Genomic DNA, 24,439 nt, shown 5'->3' with positions numbered 1-24,439 from the left:
AGCTACATGTTCCCCATTGGTATTAAGCAAGAGCAGTGTAGCATAACTTTTACAACACTGGATATATAAAGGCACCAGAACAGAATGGTACTTCTTAAAGCACTTTTTTTAACATCTGAAGGCAATTGCTGAAATTAAGTTTGAAAGCACCCGATTATTGTTTTTTTCTTTGTGGTTGTAAATTCTTCCTCCGCTCATTCATTGAGCTGTCCTTCATATTGATAAGCGCAGCTGTTACCACAGGGCAATGGAGGGGAATGAGACAGGTTAGCGAGTGTTTCCAGTGACACCTGCAGCTTCACACTCGCTCTGTCCTCGTGAGTGCAAGAAAACCACAGGCCACCACACTGGCGCCAACCCGGGCTGTGTCCAATCAATACGGACTTATTTCCTGTCCATTTGCTGAGGTCACAGCAGCGAGTCTCATTAATTATTTCTGCCGGTGCAGCTTCAAGTGTGCTTCTGGCATGACAAGTGAAAGCTGTTTGACCTTTTTTGTGATTTTGTTGGCTCCCACATGAAAAATAAAAGCTATACTCTTGCACGGCCTATTGTTTAACAAATGAAACAAAAAAAGAGAGAGAAAGAAATCAATTTATTTATATAAACATTTTGTATTTATTTTAAAGGTCCACTGGAAAACACATATACACAGTATACATCCTCTGCATTTTTATAGAGGTGGAGGTCTCCCCTGCCTCCATCAAAATCTGGTGACAGCACAGGCAATGTTTTCCAAAGCTGATCTGGCCTCAGAGGGAGGGAAGCACTTTATGGCCTCAAGTGCCTTGTTTCCATGGTAACAGCACAGGTCGATAACTGCGTTCACACCTTGGCCAGCCTTGATTGCTCCCCACAACTGTCACAAAAACAAAACGAAACATAATTAGAGAAATAAAATGTTGCATTGTGCAAAGTATCAGGCAACATGCAAAGTGAAAGTCTTCAAGTAGATAACAGCAGTCTGTATTAAATTACATATTTTGTCTTTAAAAAGAAATAAAAAAAAAACACTTTCTAATCTGTCCAAAGCGAAATGTCCTTTAAATCAAATGCATTTGAAACATTATTTATTCTTAGATGCTTTGCAGGACAGAAAGGTTTAGTTTAATAAAATTGGTAAAAATAATGTTTGAGCTCAAAATACATTTTTATTTATTAGCATAAGTACAGTATATTCATGACTATAAAGCATTACTATTGTTTATAATAATATTGCTTAATATAATACATTATTTTATTCCTGCCTATGAATATCATCCTAAAGTTAAACAGCAGAAAATAGCACCTGAAGAAAGGTGAGGAGTGCCAAAACAGTGGAATGGGGATGTTACAATCAACACCTACAATTTGAACCTACTATTAATTAAAGTAACTTGAGATTCCTTTTTGCACAACAGATTTCAAGATATTCTGGAATTTTATCAGATTTTTTTTTAAAACGTCTGCAAGTGTGAGAAAGTACACAACTAGCTTAGAATTCCATTCACCAGTTAAGTGCCTTCGTAAGTGTTGAGGGAAACACTCATTTTTAGCAAACACAGAAGTGAGTCAATGCAGACTTTAATTAAGTCTGACAAATAACTTGCATACGTTGTGTGTCTTCCCTATTCTGTCACACACGTGACGACCACCATGAGCATTGTTCTTCTTGGTGCGCTGATCTCTTGCACTCTATGAAGGCTTCTTCTTTTAAATGTGAGGTACATGGAAGAAACCTACTTCCCGTTTGTTAAATTCCATTCCTGCCTTGCCTGCTTTTGGTGAATAAAATCAGCCAGTCTCTGATCTTTGGGTTTGTGTCTCCTACTGTTCTTGTTACACTTATACCTAAAAAATCTAACCAGGTCACTGAAAATTTAAAACCATCACAGGCCTGTTTCAGATTTGCCTTTGTTGGCTAAAATGTTGGAATGCATCACAGCATTATATTAGTACAAATAAACTTCATGTACCTTTTCAGCTCAGGTTTCAAACTCTACATAGCACTGCAATCACATTTTAATGGCCCCTGCTCCTAGTTCTCCTACTGTTTTTGTATTAATGAACCTTAGTGCTTTCTTTGACACTCTCAGTCATAATATTCTTCTTGCTCAGTTAGAAAGTGTGTTTGGTATCTCTGGTACTGCTCTTACTTGTTTTAGATCTTATCATTGTAAGAAAAAGCCATTTGTTTTCTCACACTAACATGCTTAGACCTCTTTGACTGGCCTGTTGTGTGCAACAATTAGCATGTCATTCAGCACATCTGCACCACAGACCCATGACACAAAGGCACTGTTCTCATGATAAGGGGGTGTATTTGTACTTTTATGTGTTTTTCTTTCTTCCTTTTTATCTGGCTTGATGGGTTAAATCACCTCAACACCCATGTGAGGCTCACAAGTGAAGTGATCTAGAGCTCAGTCAGAGTCACTCTAGTTTGATCAATTCATCAAAACAATACCCAACACAGTTGATCACAATCCGCAAACTCTATTATTTTTCCTGGAAATATAACACGCCTACATATAGAAAGTGGTTTCTTCTGAGGTTCAATATATCTTTCATTTGTCAAATTAGAAACCATCATGTAAATTTCTACCTTTAACATATAGGTACCCTGATCTATTGCCAAAACCTGACACTGACACAGTTGATTCAGTTCTCACTGACATCGGATATCTGAAAATTGTGAAGGCAATAACCTTTTGAGTTAAATAGCGACAAGACTGAAGTGATGTAACTAGGTTATCCACATCTACTACACAAGTTAGATGGTTTCAGCCATGGCTACCAATACACAAAGCTTGTGTTTTTCTTAAAACCAAAATCCTGCAGGTCATCCTTGAGCCCAAGCTCACTTTCAAACCTTATGTTGGGAAAACTTGGCTGTCCTTCTTCCATCTTAGCAATATTGACCTTCTAGGCCCTGCTTTGTCAAAGTCTCAGTAGCCTATGGAAAACTACTAAACGCCCTTATCTCCTCCAGAATTGAAAACTAAAATCACAGCACAACTTCACAACTCAGCAACAAGATCTTTAACCAGGATTCTGTCTCATTTTCATATAATCTCTGTTCTTGAATCTCTGAACTGGCTTCCTGTTGAGCATAGAATTGAGTTTAAAACGTATGTGTGAAATTCAAGGCATGCCTTTGTCAAACTATTGGCCAGTTACACCCCTGTTTTAATACCTATTTTGTACTGGCCTTTACTAATATTTTTTTCTTTTACTTTTTTAATCCTTTGTTGTTTTCTACATCACATTACAATATTTCCCATGAATGGCTGTTTATAAAACAAAGATGATAATAATAAAGCACTTCAGAAACATCTTGATCTCTTGAGCATCTCTTGAGTCTAGTCATTACTTTCCCTATAAGGAACCTTTTTATGAAACAGTTGTTTTGCAAATCATGTGTTATACTTAACATCAGCTAGTGAACTTTAATGTGCTCAGTTTCTGATGAACCTTTCTCTCTCTTCCATGTTTCCTATACTGGAAATTTCTCATGTCAAGAATGGCTCATAGACCTCTCTGTTCACACAAGTACACTTTTAAAAATGTGTTCATTTAGTTTTGGTTTTGGTAATTTAGTTATATGTATGAAATAAAACAATCATACAATGAACTATAAAACAAAGTCATTTGTATGTGTGCAATCCACTTCTAAGGACTTACATGATAGTTTTTCTCTGACAATTTACACTTTTGTTTCTAAAATCCTAGTGCCTCTGTACCTGGAATGCAACAGAAAGACTTCTCTAATGTAATCATTCAGTGCCTCTCTGTCTCTTCCAGAAATAGGTTCAGTGCTTTGTAACCAATGATCCAATTTCAGATGCTATACTATATCAAACCATTCGTTTATGTTCTTCCTGCCTATCTGTCCTCTTTCTTGAAGAGTAAAGACATATTTAACTTAAGAACCCAGGTTCTCTTTCAACTATCAGTTACACTGTATACAGTACATTCCCCCCAGTAAACGAGTAAATGAGGCCAGCCGAGAGACCCACATTCACATTTGCTAAAAGGCAGAAGATCCTGACTGGTCAAATGCTGGAAATCTTGTTCTCTATATACGAACACTGGAAACAAAATCTACTCCTAATTCATGGGCGTAGTGCCAATAGTATGTCTTTTGAAATCAACTAATGTGTCTCTTTTGTTTAAAAGGATTAAAGCAAATTTTGGGGATGACTCTTCAATGCGAAGGTGTTGCAAGATGAAACCTGAATAATACTGCTTGTCCCAGAATAAGTGGTCATTTCATTACTGTAATGAGTCTGGAAATCTAGAGCTTTTTCTAATTTTCCCCCCTAAGTTGCACTGCCAAAAGGCATTACAAATGCACTTAAATCCACTGCACAGAGCCATGCAGGGTCACTGTGTGTGTCCACTTCTGACTTTTGCAAGCACTCAGGAAGAGCTCTGACACCGAGACAGCACACACAACAAGCTTGACAGACCTGTACAGATTCCACTCATTTGTTTTCACCACATGGGATGTTTATTGGTTTACATGTGGCAAATGCTGAACTGCTAGAAAACATCCTTTTTGTTTTCCAAATGGTGGCTTGTAAAAACACAACCAAAACCAACTGCAAACTCTGTGGTGTTTAATAAAAGCCAACAAGCTATTATACTTGTTGTTAACATTGAAATGAAAAGACTTTGCATTTTTTCTCACCTTTGGGTAGTCCAGTGGTCGTCCCTGGGGTCTGGCCTTTAGAAAAATAAAAAGAGACTGAGATACTGAATAAAATGTAGATGATCAGTGCCGCAAATCTTTAGAAATCATACCATTCACAGTACTGTACATCACACACCATGGTCCAGGAGACAGTAACTGCTTTAAATTAACGTTTCTGCCTTCACCAATGAAGGTGATTCTCAACCTCTTTATTTGTAAAGAACTTGCAGGCTGCAAAGGCTGTAAAAGGATGTTTCTTATTCCACTGTGACTCTGAAATGAGAGTCATCTAGAGAATGGACATGCTAGGTGGACTGAACCAAATTTGACACGCACGTCTTAATTAAAACTGACATTAGCAGCCGGAAATACAGTCAAACTGACGCACTCCAGAAAATAAAAAACACTGAAAAAATGCTTTATTCTGGAAAACATTGTCAAGGTGTGCTACAAGAGCTAGTTAGTACACCTATAGAGTTGTCTTATTTACTTTTATTTACTGTTTTGATACTTTTATTTGATATCTTAAAAAAAAAAGCATTATAGGGTAAAATTTGACTATATGCACAGTTGGCTTTACGAGCTACTCAAGATCCCTAGTCCCCAGGCAAGTCGACTGTAATAACGAGCCAGTCTTAATCTTGAGAACATAAGTAAGGTTACAGTACACATGACAGGATCCATTTTGGCCTGTCTGACCATTCTAAAAATCCTGCCGAGGTGTGGCATCTAGCCTGTGTGAACTTGAAATCGAAAGAGGGGGTGGGGGTTTTTCACTCGGGAGGGCCCAATTTGTCACAAGAACGCTGCTCCTTATTTCTTGAATTATGTTTCACAAATATTGTGAAAGACACTTCATGCTCTCCTCCTGGTAGTGCAAATGTTTCCTCGTGTCAAGTCAGATTCAGATAAATGACAAGAAATATGCTCAAGCCAGAGGAAAAAAAAAATCACAGGAGAATGAGATAAAAATCTAAGGAAAAAAAGGACTGGGGGTTTCGCCGTACCTGCTGGAGCTGGTGCATCCAGCCCTCTCTGCCAACAAGCTCCTGATGGAACACAACAGGAGCAGAGTTCAAGCTGAAGGTCCCAAGTTCCCCCGTACTCCCCTTTACAAATGGCAGCAGGTCTGAATTCATCTGCAAGAGAACAGAAGATGGCCACGTCATTCAACAGCTCTCTGAACATCATGCAAGGGCCCCAGACACACATGCTCTTCTTAAATCAAACACGTTTTTACTTTCCACGTCCATTTTACTCAGAAACCTCAGATGTTATATTATAAGTTTTATACTGTATGGAAAGGTCTGCAGGTATTTTGGAAAGCCTGTCATCATAAAGTGGCACAGTTCTGAGAAATGGTTCACAGACACCAAAAAGTTAATGTGGATGCAGTATAAACAAGCTACAAGTACTGTATATACTGTATAAGAAACCCTAAAAGGTACAACTACAGTATATCATTTTGAAAAGGAAAAAAGAAAATGGCTCTATATTTTGTTTGACTTCTCTATTTGCATCAAATGGTTTGTAAATTATTTGTTAGTTATACAAAAAATCTCACCATATTCTTTAAAACATACGGTATCGCTGATATTTTCATATTGACACTTTTGGTAACTTATGATTCTCCCAACATTCACACATGACATACTGGTTTTAACATGCTATATTTTTTGTTGTTGCTCCTAATGTATTGTTACTTCCAGTTCTTGTGTGAGAAGTGCAGTCATATCTGTCTTCTGCAAAGTGTGATTTTTCTTGGCCCATGTCTGCCTTTTTTTCTTCTTCCATAAATTCTGAACCTAGCAGTTTGCACCCTTCACTCTCAAATCAGTGAAGAATGTGGCAACACACATTTCAAAACCCACTATCTTCGAAATGATAGCATGAGAATGAAGCAGGGCGTGCGTGTATGACTAGAGCCTACTTTTATCTCACAATGATCCAGTACTGAACACCTTTGTATCTGGAAGACTGTAAAGCAACTTGAACTGCATTTGGAGGATTAATGCTGAGGCACCTCTCAGAGAAGGCTTGTAAATAAAACACTAATCAATGATGGGGATTTGGATTATTGCTATCTTTTATTTGAAAGCCATTGGTCATTTAGTCTTAAACACTCATTCATTTTATTTTTTTACAATCATTTATGATATGAGTTCAAAGCCATGGATGATTGAATCAGCCAGCAAGTGTCCATTAATTCTGTGTTACTGATATACACCCATGTCAACGTCATTAAAACATGCTGGATGGGTGCATGTTCCTTCTTGTTCACTGTTTTTTTATCCCTAGGGTCAAAAGGCTAGAACTGCATTTTTGCAAAGAATAGCTGTGATCAAATTAATGGCAAACACAAAATAAATCTTACTAATTATGACAGACTTTGAGTGCTTGAAAATGCAAAAAAAAGAACTACAGCAGATCCAAACTGTTACACCTTAGGACATAGGATCATATACACAAAGAGAGAAAATATCCCTTAAGATATTTCATCTATATTCGTACTGCTGAGAAGTAATTATGGACATAAAAACATTCTTCTCTGTGGGTGCCCATTTTTTCAGTTAAAAGGTATTGGTAATGTCACCCATAATTGATGTGACGAGCTGAAAAAGAAATAACAGGAAACAATTGAAACTGTACTGTACATTCATCTGGTTCCTGTCACGTTCAATAGACCTAACAGACCAGAAAGATACAGAGAAAATAAAAAGTCAACCTTTATCTTCACACATTTTTTCCCTAGAAAAACAGAAATGACTGGAACTACATTATAGAAAGTCAGTGAAGAAAAAGCTACACCACAGATTTAAAAGAGAATGGTCAACTATTCCTAATGATACTTGCTTTGTTTAATTTTTTTACATCATTACGATTATAGTAAACAATCATTTTTTATCTCATTTGTCAATCAGTTTAAAATTAGCAGAGCAGATTTTCTTTCCAATGAAAAAGAAACATGTAGGTCCATAAACTTTACTGTGACCGTAATGATATAAACATGATGCCATACTTAATAATGACTCCTGGTTTGCATGTGTGGTGTCCTCTGAAAGATTATTATTCATCACTGGAAAGTTTATGTTCTCTTCCCCAGACTCTCTCAATCTGCTCTAATGCCTTTCAAGCAGTGCTAAATTTCTTCCTGAAGGAAAAACCCATCACCTTGTGTCCAAGGGCCATGTGCTTGCCATACTGGAATGCCAGTGCCTGAGACTCTTCGTCATGCTTAGCCAGCTCCATAGCTGCCTGACAGCTCTTTGCCAGCAAAGCACCATGGGATAGAAAGGTCTGCTCCTCCCACGAAGCAACAGTGATGTCTTCTGTCACTTGGTCCTCCTGAAAAGTAAATAGATACACCAATCCTTCACCTGTGAAAATGTAAAATCCAGTAAGACAATCCACTGCCAAAGCCTTTTTTGTCACTATTACATGTAAAGGGAAGTAATCAGTAACAGTAACACGATACATTTTGCCACTTAAAATTGAAAAAGGGTTCTAAGCATTGGCAGTTATTAATTGATTGATGATAACTCAGGTAAGGATTGCATTAGTTATATGGGCTTATCAAAAACTCAAACATTTTCACAGCGCATAACTTCAAGACTCATAACGTCTATATCAGTTATTTCTAAATGTACTGAAACTGAAAGAAATGAACCAAACTCCCAGACGAGTCACGAAAATAATGCAGCTTTTTACTCAAAATGTGTTTCTGTGAAAAATCTCGACAGTTACTCAAGTCCAAAATACAACTGACTCCAAAACTAAAATAAAAGCACAAACTCAACATTAGTACTTCCAGACATGTGTCATAATTGAGCAGCTTAGCACAAAATAGCATTTCTAAATATGATGTTATCGCCTGAATATTTCATATTTCCTCAGCTTGTTCAAATGCACTTTAAGGCCAACTATCTCAGTTTTGATTTCCACAATTTCACAAACGTAAAGCAGATGACTGATGACAGGATTCAGTTATTAAAAATGAGATAGTGTCCCTTTCAGCTCAAGATGAAAAATGAACTCTCCATTTCATTTTATTAGAATAAAAGAAATACAAAATATTACTGTTAATAAGGTAAAAGGGAGAAAACAGGGTTATTAAAGGACTTGGTTCCATTATTAAATTAAAAGCAAGTCACATACTGACCTTGAATCAATCAATCAATCCATCAATCAAGTCAGTTTTATTCTTACTGTATATAGTGCCTTTCAATCCAGAACATTCTCCAAGCTTTTTACATAAATTATACATATAAAAAGAACCGTGAACAGAAATACAATAAGACCATCTATAAATGTGAAATTAAAACAAAAAAACAGATTAATTAAAGACCATCAAAAACTTAAGTTTTAAGGCATGGTTTAAAAACATCAGCAGAAGTAGCTTTTTTAATATGGTCAGGAAGAATATTCCAAAAAGGAGGGGCTGCCTCTGAAAATTTAAATGATCAGCATGGGACTGATTTCCCATTTCTACTGGTTTAGACATATGCGCTTGCATATACTGTATTAAATTATTCAAAATTGAACTCCGGGTCTTCCAAATGTAAGAATTGAAATTAACGCAAGCTTTTGTCTAGTAAATACCAGTCTGATAAGAAACAAGCGGAGAATAGTTTCCCCGACTGTTAACACCTATAGTGAGATCTCTCAAAGAAGCAGCATATAGTTTTAGTTGTCAATTATCTCTTGCTTGCATTCTGATCTTCCTGTTTTAAATTAATCTCTTCACCCACAAGTATAAGATATTCATGCAATTTTGTCTTTCAAAAAGGGGTCCATTTTAAATGTGTTAATTTTGTTTGAGAGTTCAAGAACAAAATTTAGTATCAATCAGATATTTTTAAAAAATAATAATACAGTGTATGATATAGTAGTCATATATCAACTATATTATTTTATTTGGCAGCCTTTCACAGTCTGTGAGACAGGCAGTTTTCCTGGTCTGAGTTTACCCAAATGATATTAAACTAATGCTGCCTGATGTCAAGGATTTGCAAATAAAAAAGACCTGCAACGTTGAATGGGTGAATGAATAATGGCTGCTGAGCTCTGTGCGCTTGTTATCCCACACATCTCTTTATTATTACCTCACTAAATGAAGCATTACTTTTCATTCTGATGACCTGCTGCAATAGTGACTCTGGTCACTGTGGTGTGACAGAGCCCATCTTCAAATCCTCCTTTGCCAAATGACGCGATCGTCATGCAGTTAAAAAAAAAATGTAAAAAAAACGGAGACGGTTATAATCTTCTAAAGCCAAAAAAGTTAGCACGTGAGTGTTCTATCGGACTTATTGTGTTTCTGAGTTGCTGTCCATGTACACAATGAAAGTGCAGTCTTTAGGAAGTTTCCCTTTATTTCCCTTTTATTTCCATTTGTGTGTCTTTTTGTATGCCCCTTAGTTGGTTTACTTTCACCTATTCAGAGATTTCATGAAGAAGATGGGTGGTCTATTGGCAAAATCTCAGCCTGTTTTTTCTTTTCAAGAACAACACTCACATACTTACTGTTTACTGATTGAGTCCCGTAAAAAGCCTAGAGGGAAAAGTCAGAATGGCGTTTTTCTGGACTCACCTTAGCCGCACTGGTGTTCTCATAATAAATGCCTTGCACCAAGTCACCGATGGCACTGGAGACGAGTTCAACTACCTGCGACACAAGCACATGAAAAAATATTAATTACTCAACAGATAGTTATTTAAGACCATTTAGGCAACCCACATCTAGTGGAAACAGAATAGTAAGCTGACAGTAAATATACAGTATCTTTTCATCATACTGTAACTTGCCAGAGATAATATCAGAATGCAAGTAGAACACAGCTCCTCTCATCAATAAATACTTTTGGGCCCGGTCAGTTCGGGCAGACAAGAAAGACCCTGTTGGTTCTGCCTGCAGTAGACATTATAGAATATGTATTTTAAGATCATTATACCACAGGGAACAATGTCACCTTAATATATCCCCTACAGTGCACCATGGAAATGGCTATGGAAACTCTTTTCTAAAGCCATTACAGAACATAAGAATAAAAGAAAGATTTTAAACAACAGGAGGACATTTGGCCCAGTTAGCTCATTTGGTTGCTAGTACATAATTGATTCAGCTGTTTCTTAAAAGAAGCCAGGATATCTGCTACAACAGCATGATAGGGTAGCTTGGTCCATGCTCTAACATTCCAGGTAGTTCATGTACAATTCACACACTTTGGTTAGCTCAGGGGGCAAACAGATTTCACATACAGTACATTATATATATAAATTCTAAATTGCAAATCAGATGTAAATCACTGGTTTTCCTACTCACGTTGAATAGAGGAATATAAGATGTTCTTTCATTTGCAATAACTGAGTCTTATTAGTCAAAATGCTAGCATGTTTTAACATCTATACAGACCATCTGATGTTTCTACAAAACACATTTAGAATCCGCACTAATTTGGGGTCTTATTTATATCCATGTCATTCTAGTGCGTTACACCAATATCAAGTTGCAGGCTGGTGATGTTGCACAGGCTGAGGCCATTGGAAACTTCAAACACAGAAATGCTCCGAGTCAAAGGGTTAATTAGAGTCTTGTGAAAAGAGAAAAGGGCTGCTGACACACCTCTCCCCCTGAGCCAAATTTAAAATGAGGCAGAAGGCAAGGATGCACTTGGAACACAGTTTGAAACTGCCATTTTCCAGAAATACAAGGAGATTTACCACGTAATAAAAAGCCACTTGATTTCATCTTTCGGTATCACTCATAATCGGTTCTCCTGAGTGATTTAGTAAACAGGGCCAGGCTGTTTTCCTCTCAATAGGTAGTGTCAGAAGAAAGACTCTCTGCCTTCAGTGCTCACCTCCTATCCACTCAGACAGGACCCTATTAGCTCTGTGAGAGTACAACACAATTCAAAAGCTCTTGAAGCTTTGACAAAATTTGAAAAGAGCACACCAAACTAATAATTAAATAGGACATTACAAGTGCCTCTTCTAAATGAGCACTGTTAACATCATCTTACAAATACCATTTATCTGAAGAATAAAGTAAAAATCAATTAACTTAATTCAACAGGACTGACTTACAAGCTACTTACTAGCATGACAGTTCTCCAAATAACACTGATTCAGAGCACAGAATGCAAATATTTAATTTTACCCCTCAAAAAATACAAAAAGATATTAAGCTTTTATGAGCCAGCCACTCTTTTTCTTTACAGTTTAGAACAGCCACTTGCTTTTCTATATACTCCCATAACGTGGGACCACAAATGTAATTTTTACATCTCATCTCTTTTACATCATAAAAGAACTTTCCAGTACCCACATGGGAAGAAACCAGAAAAGTATAAAGAAGGACAGGGCAAAAAATTTTAAAAGTGATGACCTACTGAGTGCTAAGTCATATGTGCCTAAATATATCCACTGACTCCGTCACTTGTGATGGGTATGTATGAAATGAGCGACCTTTCGCCATTCGATGTGCTATAAGCTCCACAGCGACTCGCGGGAGGTTGAAGCTCTGGTCCGATGAGTGGAACGTCATCCCTGCAAGCCTAGCCGTCAGGTTTTGCCAGGCCAGCTCACCAGCTGAGTGCCAGTTCTTGCAGAATGCCAGCCGCAGTGGGCTGGTGACCTGGCCCAGGCCGGAGCTTGCAAACTTGTACAAAAGCCACGTACGGGGGACCATCATAGCCGCAATGCATGTACACCTAAACTACGGGTTTAAACATCATGTAAGTGAAGAAATTAATTTATTCCCACTAGGCAAGTCCATTGTCCACTCCTAAATATCATATACTAGACTTTTATGCAGATTTCTCTAGGAGCAATTAAACGGTCTTGCTTGAGCATTCTCATAAAGGGGCCCCTTTAGAAGGAGTTAGAAAACAGATTCCTCCTACAAGGGACTATTTATCAATTGCAATAGCTGAAGTCATTCCTTATGACTGGTCAGTCATTTCTTCTTTTCCCCAAGCTGATGATGGAAAAACTCCTGTGTCACATCGATACAGAGAAAGTCGTGTAAAATCACATTTCTGTGTCGTGCTTTGATATTTCTCTCCTCGTATTTGCACTGGTTTCCTCCAGATGCCTCAGTTTTTTAGAAAATGGATGGATGGTAGCATACAGCACCACTGGTGGAGATACACTGTAACTGCTTCCAAAATAGATGCCGAGTCTACACAGGATGCAGAATTCTTTTTCTTTGGAAAGCCTTCAGAACGTGCGCAGACCTCGAAACTAACGTACACATTTGCCACTGTTACACTATATGACAGTGCATTTAACAGAATGTTTGGGAGTTTAATTCCAAGACTTATTTTACAAACTAGACATATTAATCATTTTTAGCTACCCAGCTCACAATGGTTTTAATCAGATTTGTATTTTCGTCTTTTCTTACTGAGGACAAAAAGTGATGTTAACACTAAGATTGCCAACACTAAAGTTCTAAACTTTTCTTTTAAACGGCAAGGTGGCTTCCAGCATTAATATTCACACCGTTCTGCAGACTAGAATTCACACACCCCATTTCCCACTGATCTCTTCATCTGGTGAAGCTGCTGTTTAACCTACAGAGCTCGTTGATGACACTGCATACATTTGATTTCATTTCCTATTATTCCCATACTGTAATTAAAAACATTAAGCTGAAAGGCTCAAATAACTTAAATAACCAGATACATCGCATTATCTTAAATAGCCTGGCTAACTGCTCAGCCGTACAGAGGATGCCTAATTAGCCCAGTCCCTCTTTTTAAAATGGTTTCCAATTATTATTTTCTAGACCAGTAAAAGGAGCGTCCTTATTCGTCTTTTGAAAACTGCATTGAGAAGCAGTAAAATAAGAATATATTATACACCAAAAAAACACCCCTTTTCATTAAATCCAGAAGGTTTTTATTTGAAAGCCTGGTATAAACACAGTTCTTTCTGAGTCCCCTTGCCCTTTAGGTAACCAGATCCTTGAGGAAATATTGAAGCAATCTGAGCTCTTGCAGAAACCAAAAGGACAATGCTCCTACAGTGTTACCAGATGTGCTGTCTTAGTTAACTTGGGAATAGAGAAAATGAGGGGCTTTTTTTGGAAAGTATCAGATAAGCCCCATTCCCAAATCCAGGCGGATTGAGTATCGCCAACAGGTCTATGAAGGACTGAAACTCGAGCTGCGCCTCCAGATTGTATTACAGTTTATACAAGCAACATCCCAGGATTCCTCTGATGGCTGGGACACATAATACAGATCAATCACTCACTAAAAAATGTTATGGTTTGTGAAACGGTCTGAGCCAGGAGACCAGCAGCCTTGGTAATACGAAGAGGAATGCACGAAGACACCAGGTCTCGCGCTAAATGTCAAAGTCATAGCATGAACTTTTAATTCTTGTGACCGTGTACGGATAACTATAGCAGCCAAAGCCCCCTTTCAGCACTCTTTTCTGTCCAAGACACAACTCCAGTGAAACAGTTTCTTTCTGCTTTGCTTCGCTTTAAACATTAATTACCGAGACTGCGGTCCTGATTACTTCAACCACAAAATTGTACTTGTTCCTCTGGCACAATAGAAAGATAGAAAGAGAATCCCCCTCCCCTCCCTTTACCCTTTCCCACACTGACGTTGACTGTTGTATCAACAAAAAGCTGTCAAGAGCCATCTCGTAGGGCTGTTTAGCACATCTGTCAGGAGTGCCAATTTGCAGGCTGATTGATTCAGAACTTGTCAAAGGCTGTCATTCCTCTAAATAGTGAGATGTATGTGGTGAATCTGCAAGTCACTCTGCAAAGAAATACCGGGGATTCCAAAGACATGGCATGAAATTTCAAGTTCAGCAGACGACACTATTAAAAGCTATGGTGCACCTATTAACCAAAGGCTTTGCCCACCCTCTTGTCCTGCAATAAAATGTTTTAGCAGATACAGAAAATACATGGCTAAGGTAGTGAAAGGAATTTGCCATTTGGAAATTGTACATCGCACCTTTGAAAATGCCCCAGGGAAAGGACAATTATATGGTGAACACTGTTTTAAAAACCAGGCTAATGTTTTGATAAAATACAATTAGACAGCAACATAATACTGTATGTAAAAAGAACAGAAGCTTAGTTTCCTGCCTTGAGATTGGCAAATAACTTGACAAATGTTTTTTGAGCTCAGTTCTTCAAGAACACAGAAGAGGCCAGAATACAGTTACATCTAGAAATAAAGCAATATGGTACATTTGTTTTAGCCTCAGGTTTGATTTGAAGTTGCAACTATCTGAGTAGCAATAAGTAATAATAATTATAATTAGCTAAATGAGAACTACAGAAAAAAGCTCTCCTTGAAAGAAAAAGTCAGACATTTTTCAAAATAGTTAAAAACTTATTTGATTTCTAGTCAGGACCTCACTTTTCTTTAGGGGTCCCGTCAAGAAATTATTATTCTTATCACAGAATGTAGGAACGGAAGCACTACAGTGTGCGTTCAAATAAGAAAAGGTGCTGCACAGCAGCTTTAACACTGTTGCTGTAGTGGCTTTTTCTCCACTGACAGCCTTGTGGTAGATGACTCTCATTAACTAGGTGCCCCAAGCATCTGAGCCTTCTCTCTCAATCAAGGTGCTCTACATTGGAGTCCTCTGCCCTGCACTTACTGTAGTGGAACAGGTACAGGTATCTCTCCTAGGAATGCCAATAAGATGCTTCCAAAATGCTACCGGACAAGTTCTAGTCATGAATAAAAATAGCCTTATTCTTAAAACAGTAAATATACCAATAAACCTTGACAAAACACAGACCAGGGGGAGGACTTCTTGAATGTTACACAACAACGGCACAAATTGTTTCAAAAGGCACATCTTTGTTTTAACAGTCACATACGCCCTGTCAGAAAAAAAATAGCAAATATACTGTATAATGATGTATTTAACTATCCCACAAATCTCAGACAACCCAGCATACGTATGAAGATAAAGCACCTATTTAATTTAATTTAGCTTTGCGTGGCTGTGCCACTCAAGGGATATTAAATGGGTCTGTAACTGAGCCCCACAGTGTTATAATTCATTGCCCCATTTTTCTTTTGCTCCAAACCGCCTGCTGTGTCTCGGGATCTGCTTCCAGCCTGGCCTAAACGGCTGGTGAGGTGCCACCTTGCACACCACCCCGACCCGCTCTGCCAGCCGGCTCTCGCCCTGCAGCACCCAAAAAAGCACCAGCCGCAAAATTAAAGCAATAAATAACCTTGCAGGCTTGCGCGCTGCGTGGCGTTGTTTTTATAAATGAAGTTCCTGAGAAACAGGACAGATTAATAGCACCGAAGAAGCAGGCACCGCAGCAGCAGGCGGCCACAGTGTGGGCTTCCAGAACACTCTGCCCCACACTCACTCGCACACTGACTGTGGCGGAGAGACACCGTGTTGTAGTGCTAATGAGGTGGCTCAAAGTCCCTCTGCTTCTATAAAGACTATGCTTGCGGGGCATGGCTTCACCTGGACGAAGCATCTTTTGGGTTTCGTCTGCACAATAAAACACACAGCTGGTGGTGGCAATTAAACCTCTGTGAAAAATCTTTTTTTTTTAAAAAGCACCTTCAAAGAATCGCAAAAAAAACACATTTAAAGCACTGCATTAGCAGACTGATAAGATTCAGAGTAAAAAAAAAAACTCTTACACTCTAGAAGCGCAACATGGTTGAGGTCAAATACAAATGTTTATAATTGCTGTGTCATTATCTGCTACAGATTTCAATATCCTGAATACAAGTAACTGTCGAATGTTTTGTGGTTGCAATGGACAGCTAACTCCTACAGAACAAGTGCTCACTTTTCACCAGCAGGGGGAGCTTTAGAATGGAATGATAGCTTTAAATAAATCAACCTTTATTTGCCTTGGTTCAGCTTCTGCAGGCTATGACAAGGGAATATCCATCTTGTGGATGTCTGTGTTTATTCTAAATCCATGAATTGTTAGAAAAGGGCTTCCAATAACAATAAGGAATCACATGACCTTTACATTCTATTAAAATGGAACAATTATATTGTGTAATACTTTGTTGCTCGACTTGAACACAAGAAATTAAAAGTAGAGAAAAAATAAACACATAAAAATCAGAATTTACCTCTTGAGGTGAGCGGATTGTTCAAGTTGTACACATAAATAAGCCCATCAATAGGCAGTTTACCTCTTTGTTCCTTTGGAGCAATGTTTTATTAACAGTATAAGCCTTAACAAGCATTTAATGAATTAAATTTTGCTTTCTACATGGCTGCAAGGTTAGTGCCTCTTTACCTAACCTTTACTAGTTCAAATTTCTAAATCAGGTAGTAATCTAAGAAATTCGTAGATATTTTAAAAAAAATAACTGGATAATGCAAATAAAGATCTGAAAAGTTCCTGGTCAGCTGTGAAAGAGTTGTCTCGGAAGACATCAAATGATGAGTCTGAGTCCTAATCAGGCAAATCCTGGCAAAAATGAGTCACAGAAAGTTAAGCTGCAAATCCTGTATAGGAAGTTCAGCTGACAAAGAAACACAGATAACACTCCCTTAAGAACTAACTAGTAAAGCATGCTGCACCTAACATTTGCTACTGCTTCTCAGTTTTCAGTTCCCTAATACTGCATCTTTCTCTGGCTTCTCTTCATTTCTGTCTTGCCATTAATTGGTCTAAGAGTATGATTCTCGCTTAGGGTGCGAGAGGTCCCAGGTTCAAATCCCAGATGAGCCCTTGCGTGCTCTTCACAGAAGCCATATCACCCTGCAACCTTTCTGTTAATCAAGTTCAAGTTTATTGTCATTATACTCATATACAGGTATATGGTATATCGAAATGCTATTTAGCTAGCTCTCAAATGGTAAGAAGTATAAAAAAACAACAACACAACTGTATAAGAAAAGAAAGACAGAGACAACAGGCAATGTGCAAAACAACAACAGGTAACAGGTAATGTGCAGAACAACATCAGATGTGTAAAATCATACATCAACAGAATGAAATAAAGGACAGAAAATTATGGGGCATGAGCTTCTTGACATGTGAGGTAGAGGTAGATTTCAATGTGTGTTTGAGTTTTAGTAAGAGAGAAGGCACTGTGAGGTTCAGATTGTGGGTGAGGCTGGGACTTTAATAGTTTGATAATGCGGGGGTAAAAACTGTCACTGAGTCTGGTAGTCCAGACCTGAATGCTCCGGTACCGTTTTCCAGATGTTAGGGGGTCAAACAGTCTGGAGCTGGGGTCTGTGGAGTCTTTGAAGATGCTTAGAGCTTTCGTCAAGCACCGTCTGTCATAAATGTCCTGGATGGATGGGAGAGTAACCCCAGTGATGGACTGGGCAGTTTTCACCACCCGTTGAAGGGCTTTGCGGTCAGCAATACTGCAGTTGCCATACCACACTGTGATGCAATCTGTCAGTGTGCTTTCTGTAGTACATCTGTAAAAGTTAGTGAGGATCTGGGGACATATCTTAGCTTTCTTCAACCGTCTTAAAAAGTACAGGTGCTGTTGCACCTTCTTGATCAGACAGGTGACGTTGAGAAACCATGTGAGGTCCTCGGTGATATGGACGCCAAGGAGTTTGAAGTTACTGACCCTTTCCAATTCAGTCCCTTTGATGCGGATTGGGGCATGTCTGTTTTGCAGTTTTCTGAAACCAACAATCAGCTCCTTGGTTTTGCTGACTTTGAGGGTGAGATTGTTGTCTTCACACCACGTTTAAGGAGATTGACCTCCCTGTAGGCCCTCTCATCATTGTCTGTGATCAGACCTAAAACTGTGGTGTCATCGGCAAACTTGATGATGGAGTTGGTGTTGTGTTTGGCCTTAGAGTTGTAGGTGTGGAGGAAGTAGAGCAATGGACTAAGTACACAATCCTGGGGGACCCCAGTGTTCAGAGTTAATGTGCTGAAGGTGTGGTTTCCAAGCCTGACAGCCTGAGGTCTGCTTGTCAGAAAGTTTTGAATCCAGTTGCAGAGGATGGTGTTGAGACCCAGTGCACTGAGTTTCTTGACTAGTTTCCCTGGAATGATAGTGTTAAAAGCTAAGCTGAAGTTGATGAATAGTAGTGTAAATGTTCTTTTTATTCAGATGGGAGAGGGCAGTGTGTACGGCAATGGAGATTGCATCATCTATGGATCTGTTGGGCCGGTAGGCAAATTGGTACGGGTCCAATGTGTTCGGAATGATGTCCTTAATGTGCCTCATAACCAGCTTCTCGAAGCACTTGATGACAGGTGTTAGTGCCACCGGTCGGTAGTCATTAAGACATGTCACTGTGGTTTTCTTCGGTATTGTGATGATGGTGGTTGTCTTGAAGCAGGTGGGGGCTACGGCTTGGGCCAGAGACATGTTGAAAATGTCTGTGAATACACCCACCAGTTGATTGGTGCAGGCTCTGAGGACGCGACTGGGTATGCCGTCAGGTCCTGCAGCCTTGCGTGTGTTCACTTTTACCAGAGATCTCCTCACCTCATCTGCAGACAGTGAGAGTAGCCGATCAGCTGCGGAGGGAGCAGCTCTGTCGTCTGGTTCTGTGTTGCTGGCTTCAAACCGAGCATAGAAGGTGTTGGGCTCGTTAGGCAGGGAGGCATTAAAGGCACTCACCCTGCGGTCTATGTGGGTCCTAATGCCTCAGTATAGTGACAGGGACACTTTACTGTAAAAATGCATCGCCCTTCTGATGAGACCTAAAACCAAGGTCCTTACTCTCTGTGGTCATTAAAAATCCCAGGGCATTTCTAGAAATAAGTAGGGTTGTAACCCCGGTGTCCTGACCAAAATTTCCCATTGGCTCACCAATCATGGCCTCCTAATAATCCCCATCTATGAATTAATATGAATCTATGTAAGGAATTATTATTATACACAACTTTCAATAGTTTAATGTATGTGGTGGCTCATACATTTCTCTTTAATTTTGCAGCTTTGGCATTCTATTGGCTTCTCTGCCAATTCATTACTCTGCATTGTTTTCATGCTACATCTCCCTCGTGCACCAACCATCTCTCCACCCAGAGAGGTGCTCAGTTTTAGTTTTCCTACATTGGCATACATGTGTCTTTTCAGTGTTCTCTTAAGCATATTCAGTTCTTTTGTTTTCAAAAATTTCAACCATGCCCCTTAAGAGTTAGTTGCCAAAAGGGCATGAAATGAAAAGAAACTAGAAGGGTTAGATAGGTTTTCGTGGACAACCTCATGCCTCAGCTGGGAAGTTTAATGGGTGTAAAGGAGTCAACTGTAAAGATTGTAAGAAATGTTTGGCTTGACACGGAAAATACACTGTTCAGAAAGGAGCATTGCACCAGGACTTAAACAGAAATTGAATTGCTTTAATTCCCCCAAAAAACAGGAAGACCCCACTGAGATCACAAACTGTCGCCCAATGTCATTAATTGACACTAATATGAAATTGTACTCCAGAATTCTGGCCTTACGTTTGGAAAAATACGTGGGGAGCTTATTCACCCAGATCAATCAGGTTTCACTTAGGGAAGATTTGATGTAGAAAATATCAACTTCCTACTACAAATGATACATACATTTAAACATTACATGTGTGGTACTATCATTAAAAAAAAGACAAATTCCTAATGCAAGAAATTGTATTGGGTTGGTATGAGAAGGTGGAAAATATGTTAATATAAAACGTACAATATATGCTGTAGTCTCAATGGGCTCCTTACACTCCAAACCATTTGATATCTTGAGAGGAAGCCAGCAGGTGTGCCTCCTTATCGCCTATGCTCTTTGCTCTTACAACTGAACCACTTGCACAAAACGTCAGGCAGAACACACTACTATCAGCAATTAAATGTAAGTCTTCAAATCATGCTATATCTTTATATGCAGATGATATTCTACTGCATTTTGCTGATATTCAGCATGCTATGCTGAAAAGCCAAACAACTTTCAATGAATTTAGTGACTTTTGGGGTTTTAAAAATCAGCTTAATAAAATCTGTACATTAATTCTTCTTAATATAGTCATAGGGAACACCACTACTGTCCCCATGCAAAATCAGTCTATGTACCTGGGCCTTATTACTCTCTCTTTAATCATTGTTAAAGATAATGATCCCAGAATATTAAGAGAGATAAAGGGAGATGAAAGAATGATGGTCAGTTTTTCCAGCTTCCCTACCAACTCAAATTGCTGCAGTCAAAATGAACATTAATTTTATTAGGGTTGTGATCCCACTCCCACTTCCAATTGATAACCGGGCCAAAACTGATCAGGCATTTCCTGTGGAATGACAAACAACCTGAGATCAAACTTACCACACCACAGTGTGCAAAATTTAATGGGGGCTTGGCTGTTCCTGATTTTAAGCTGTACTACTGCGTTTTTGAGTTACAATCCATCAGAGTTCATGTTGCCTTGGAAAGACATTGAGGAAGAGTGCAAGACATTTTATTTGCAGGTCTCACAAGAAATGTACTCTTCATTATGGTCCTATCATTAGAAACTATATCTATCTCACTATAACTATTTACAGGGGTAAAGAAAAACACATGGGCAGTACATGGCACCAACACCCATCTGTCTGGAATCACGCCACTTTACGGTCAGGTAACCACCCCTTTGTGTCCAGCCTTAGGTCTAACAAGGGAATTGATATCCTTAAAGACATATACAATAAGGATGGGCTTATAAAAGTACAAAAATGAATATCATGTTTTAATTTACCAGGATCACCTTTCTTTTATACCTTAGGTTACGCTCTGCTTTTTGAACTTACAATACATCCTGCAGTAGACTGAGTCCTGGACAATTCGTCTAAGGGACTGGTATCAACTATATATATTTATACCTGCTTAAACCTCCATATAAACCAGATGAAAACTCCCTATATTGTGGGAAAGAGAAACTAGAAGAAGGGTTAAGCAATTGGACTGCAGTTTAGGACTATTTAATGCCTCAAACAAGTGCTAACCACCAAATAATTCATTTTAAATATGCCATAGAGCCTACTGCACATCCAACAAGAGATACAGGACTGTGTACCCCAGACACTATATGCAAACGTTGTACTTTGAATGCACCTGGCACTTTTATGTATGTTTTTAGGAGGTGCACAGAGGCTAATCACTTTTGGATTGAACTGATATTTGTATTGAAACAGACCACTGGATCCAGTTGTTACTACTCAATGAGGACTCGCGACTTTAACTAAAGAAGTGTCAACAGAAAATCTGTTAAACATTTGGCAGTGTCTTTTGTGTATCATGTTATAGTTCTGATGTTCCTTGTTAAAGTCAAAATAGAAAGTTGATCTCAAAAACAACAAAAAAAACAAGCAGTCAATCACGGCCAGTGTTGCACATGGAACATCGAAGAAAGCACAAGTCTCCCAATTCAAGTTCAATAACATTCTCTTTTACTACTAATCATATGTTATTAATTTCATGTGATGGATTATGATTCAACTTCATAAGTGAAAATGGGGTGCTTTGTTCAGCATGATCTCCACCACAGTTGCTTGTGAGCCGTGAGACTTGGATGCCAAGCCGTGCTGTGACAGGCAGGAGGAAGATGTCAAGTTAAAACCAGGGGGTCCAGACGTTGAAGAATGAGCTGACATCTTCTGTTAGGTGATCTGCCAATTCCACGTGTCCTAGTTGTTTGTTTTAACATTCGGTGTAGTTGTTTCCAATTTCTCTCCATTCGTCTTTTCTCAAATCGTTTTGCTTGAGGTTATCAGAAAGCAAACGTCTCTGATCCCATCAAATCCAGCATTAACTTCAGAAGAAAAAAATGCATGCCTGCGCTCAAAAGAGAAATCATCTGGCAAACAAGTGGCAAATAATTAGTTAAATGGTACTGGGTGGGCTACCTTTGTCTGGCAAATCCTTAGCTCGCTGTGAACCGGCAACCCCTGAGGTCTATTTCATTTTCATAAGGGTCTGACAATGCCAAAAGAGGAGTCAACAACGCATGATTTAGAACATGTTTGTATGGTGTTGTCTTCTCTCCTTGTACAAACATGTGGTTTGTTAATCGTGGCATGAAAAGTATATGTTAAGGGGGACAATAAATGCTGATTTGAAAACAATATAGCGTACACACTTTTTCCTTCTTTCTTTTTCTTTGGTCTGTGGAAGGTCTTGCCAGTAGATTCAAATAATTCAAAACAGGATCGATCCGTTGATTTAATCAATCAGCTCTGGTCTGGGCCAAATTGACATGGATTGCATCTGTAAGTGGTGTTTAACTATTCTGCATGGACTGTTTCTACTTTCATCAATATCGGGGAGCACATGGCTGTCAATGAGGCTTCCAGGCCGCAAGGCCGGTTTAGTGACAATTTCCTCTTTCCAGAAGTTTACTGGTCTGGAAATAGCTTTAAAAGAGACAAATATGGCACAGAAAAATAATGTGATGTCCGTGGTGATAAACGCATGGAAAGTCAATGTAAACTTGGTGGAAGACGCTGTGATTATCGCATTTTATAAAACCTTATCTGTATATTCCTAAAACTATTCAAAAAGGCAAATTAAAATATTTGTGCATTAAACCTGCTGAAATAAGCCCAAATCTTCTCACTAAAATATAGCAAGGTTATTTACATTAAACCCAGAACTCTTTCATATTGAGAGTAAAACATTCCTCTAACCTTTCAATATTGCTTTTCTTTACAGGTGTGGAAAACTAACTGCAAGCCTTACAAGACTGTTGTGAAAAGCTAATTATGTACACTAAGGGGGTTAGGTTTCTGCTCAACTGTACCTCCTCCACATATTTGCTCTAACACGAGTCCTGAACTCTCAAAAAGACATAAGATTGCTTCTAGGCCTCTTGTCAATCTGATTGGCAGGATACAGACTAAAGAAAACTGAATTCACCAACTGCCAAAAGTTAAAATGGAGACCCTGTTCATGGATGGAAATTACCTGCACCTGGGCATGTGGCAACAGGCATGTGGGTCAGATACCTGGAATCTGTTCCCCTAAAGATGACCTCTGACTCAAAGCTTGCAATAGGTTTTAAAGGGTGGGACTCACTATGAAGTTCAAGGTAGAATATAGAACACAGTTAACAGACAAACTAATTAGTTAATTTCTACTCTACTCTCATGGGAAATAGACCCACAGAAGTTCTTTCACGGAGAGAGAAATGTAAAAATAAATATTTGAAAAAATGAGAATCTAACACATGATAGGAAACATGTGTCTCTCTATTTATTGAATTATGAATAAGGATTCATCAGATTTTAAACAGCTCTTTAAACAGAGAATGTAGATTATAAATCAGTTGACCCTGCTTTTATAGTGACGACTTAGCCCGATTGAGAATCAGCGGCAGTTTTTTTCCATGAATATATTTTAGAGTAATTGATTTACTGCTTTGATTTTAAATGAGTATCATTTTTTCCCAACATATGTGTAAAAATAGAAAATTATAAAATGTATGATGATATTTATATACCTGGTCTAATGCCACAATGGCATAGCATCTGTACAAGAGGAAGACTTTTATTTGCAGAAACCATTACTGTCACCCGGACCTTTACCAAATACAGAAAAAGATGAGCCAGTATTGCTCAGTATAGGTACATGGCTTATCTAGAGAAGTAAGAAGAATATCAAGGTTAAATGTTCCCAGCAGAAAACAGCTGATTTCAGGCTCCCCTGTGAAAAATATCTCCATATAGCAAGCACCCAAGTTCAGTCTTGAAGGAGAACGCTCAGAAATCAGATCACTTCCTAGGCCTTTTCTGATTGCCTTCAATGTTGAATGAAGCATTCAGTGTGTTAACTCTCAATACTTTGTTACTTCAATATG

The 24,439-nt window shown here is 38.6% G+C and overlaps 1 protein-coding gene across 1 annotated transcript in view; it reads right to left on the bottom strand.

The window, feature by feature from the left end:
* Positions 1 to 576: 576 nt before the first annotated feature.
* The window catches only part of pdss2 (prenyl (decaprenyl) diphosphate synthase, subunit 2), a 69,284-nt gene continuing 45,421 nt past the window's right edge, over positions 577 to 24,439 (bottom strand). The window contains exons 4-8 of the mRNA XM_015349364.2: positions 10,266 to 10,340; positions 7,847 to 8,020; positions 5,683 to 5,814; positions 4,673 to 4,708; positions 577 to 859 (exon numbers count right to left, since the gene is read on the bottom strand). Coding sequence (XP_015204850.2) covers positions 704 to 859; positions 4,673 to 4,708; positions 5,683 to 5,814; positions 7,847 to 8,020; positions 10,266 to 10,340 — 573 coding nt within the window. The 3' untranslated portion in view covers positions 577 to 703. The remainder of the gene's footprint in view (positions 860 to 4,672; positions 4,709 to 5,682; positions 5,815 to 7,846; positions 8,021 to 10,265; positions 10,341 to 24,439) is intronic.

This window comes from Lepisosteus oculatus, chromosome 2, assembly GCF_040954835.1.
Source record: "Lepisosteus oculatus isolate fLepOcu1 chromosome 2, fLepOcu1.hap2, whole genome shotgun sequence".
Lineage (NCBI taxonomy): Eukaryota > Metazoa > Chordata > Actinopteri > Semionotiformes > Lepisosteidae > Lepisosteus > Lepisosteus oculatus.
The sequence above is the reverse complement of the archived record's forward strand: the minus strand, read 5'-3'. Positions and strand labels throughout refer to the sequence as shown.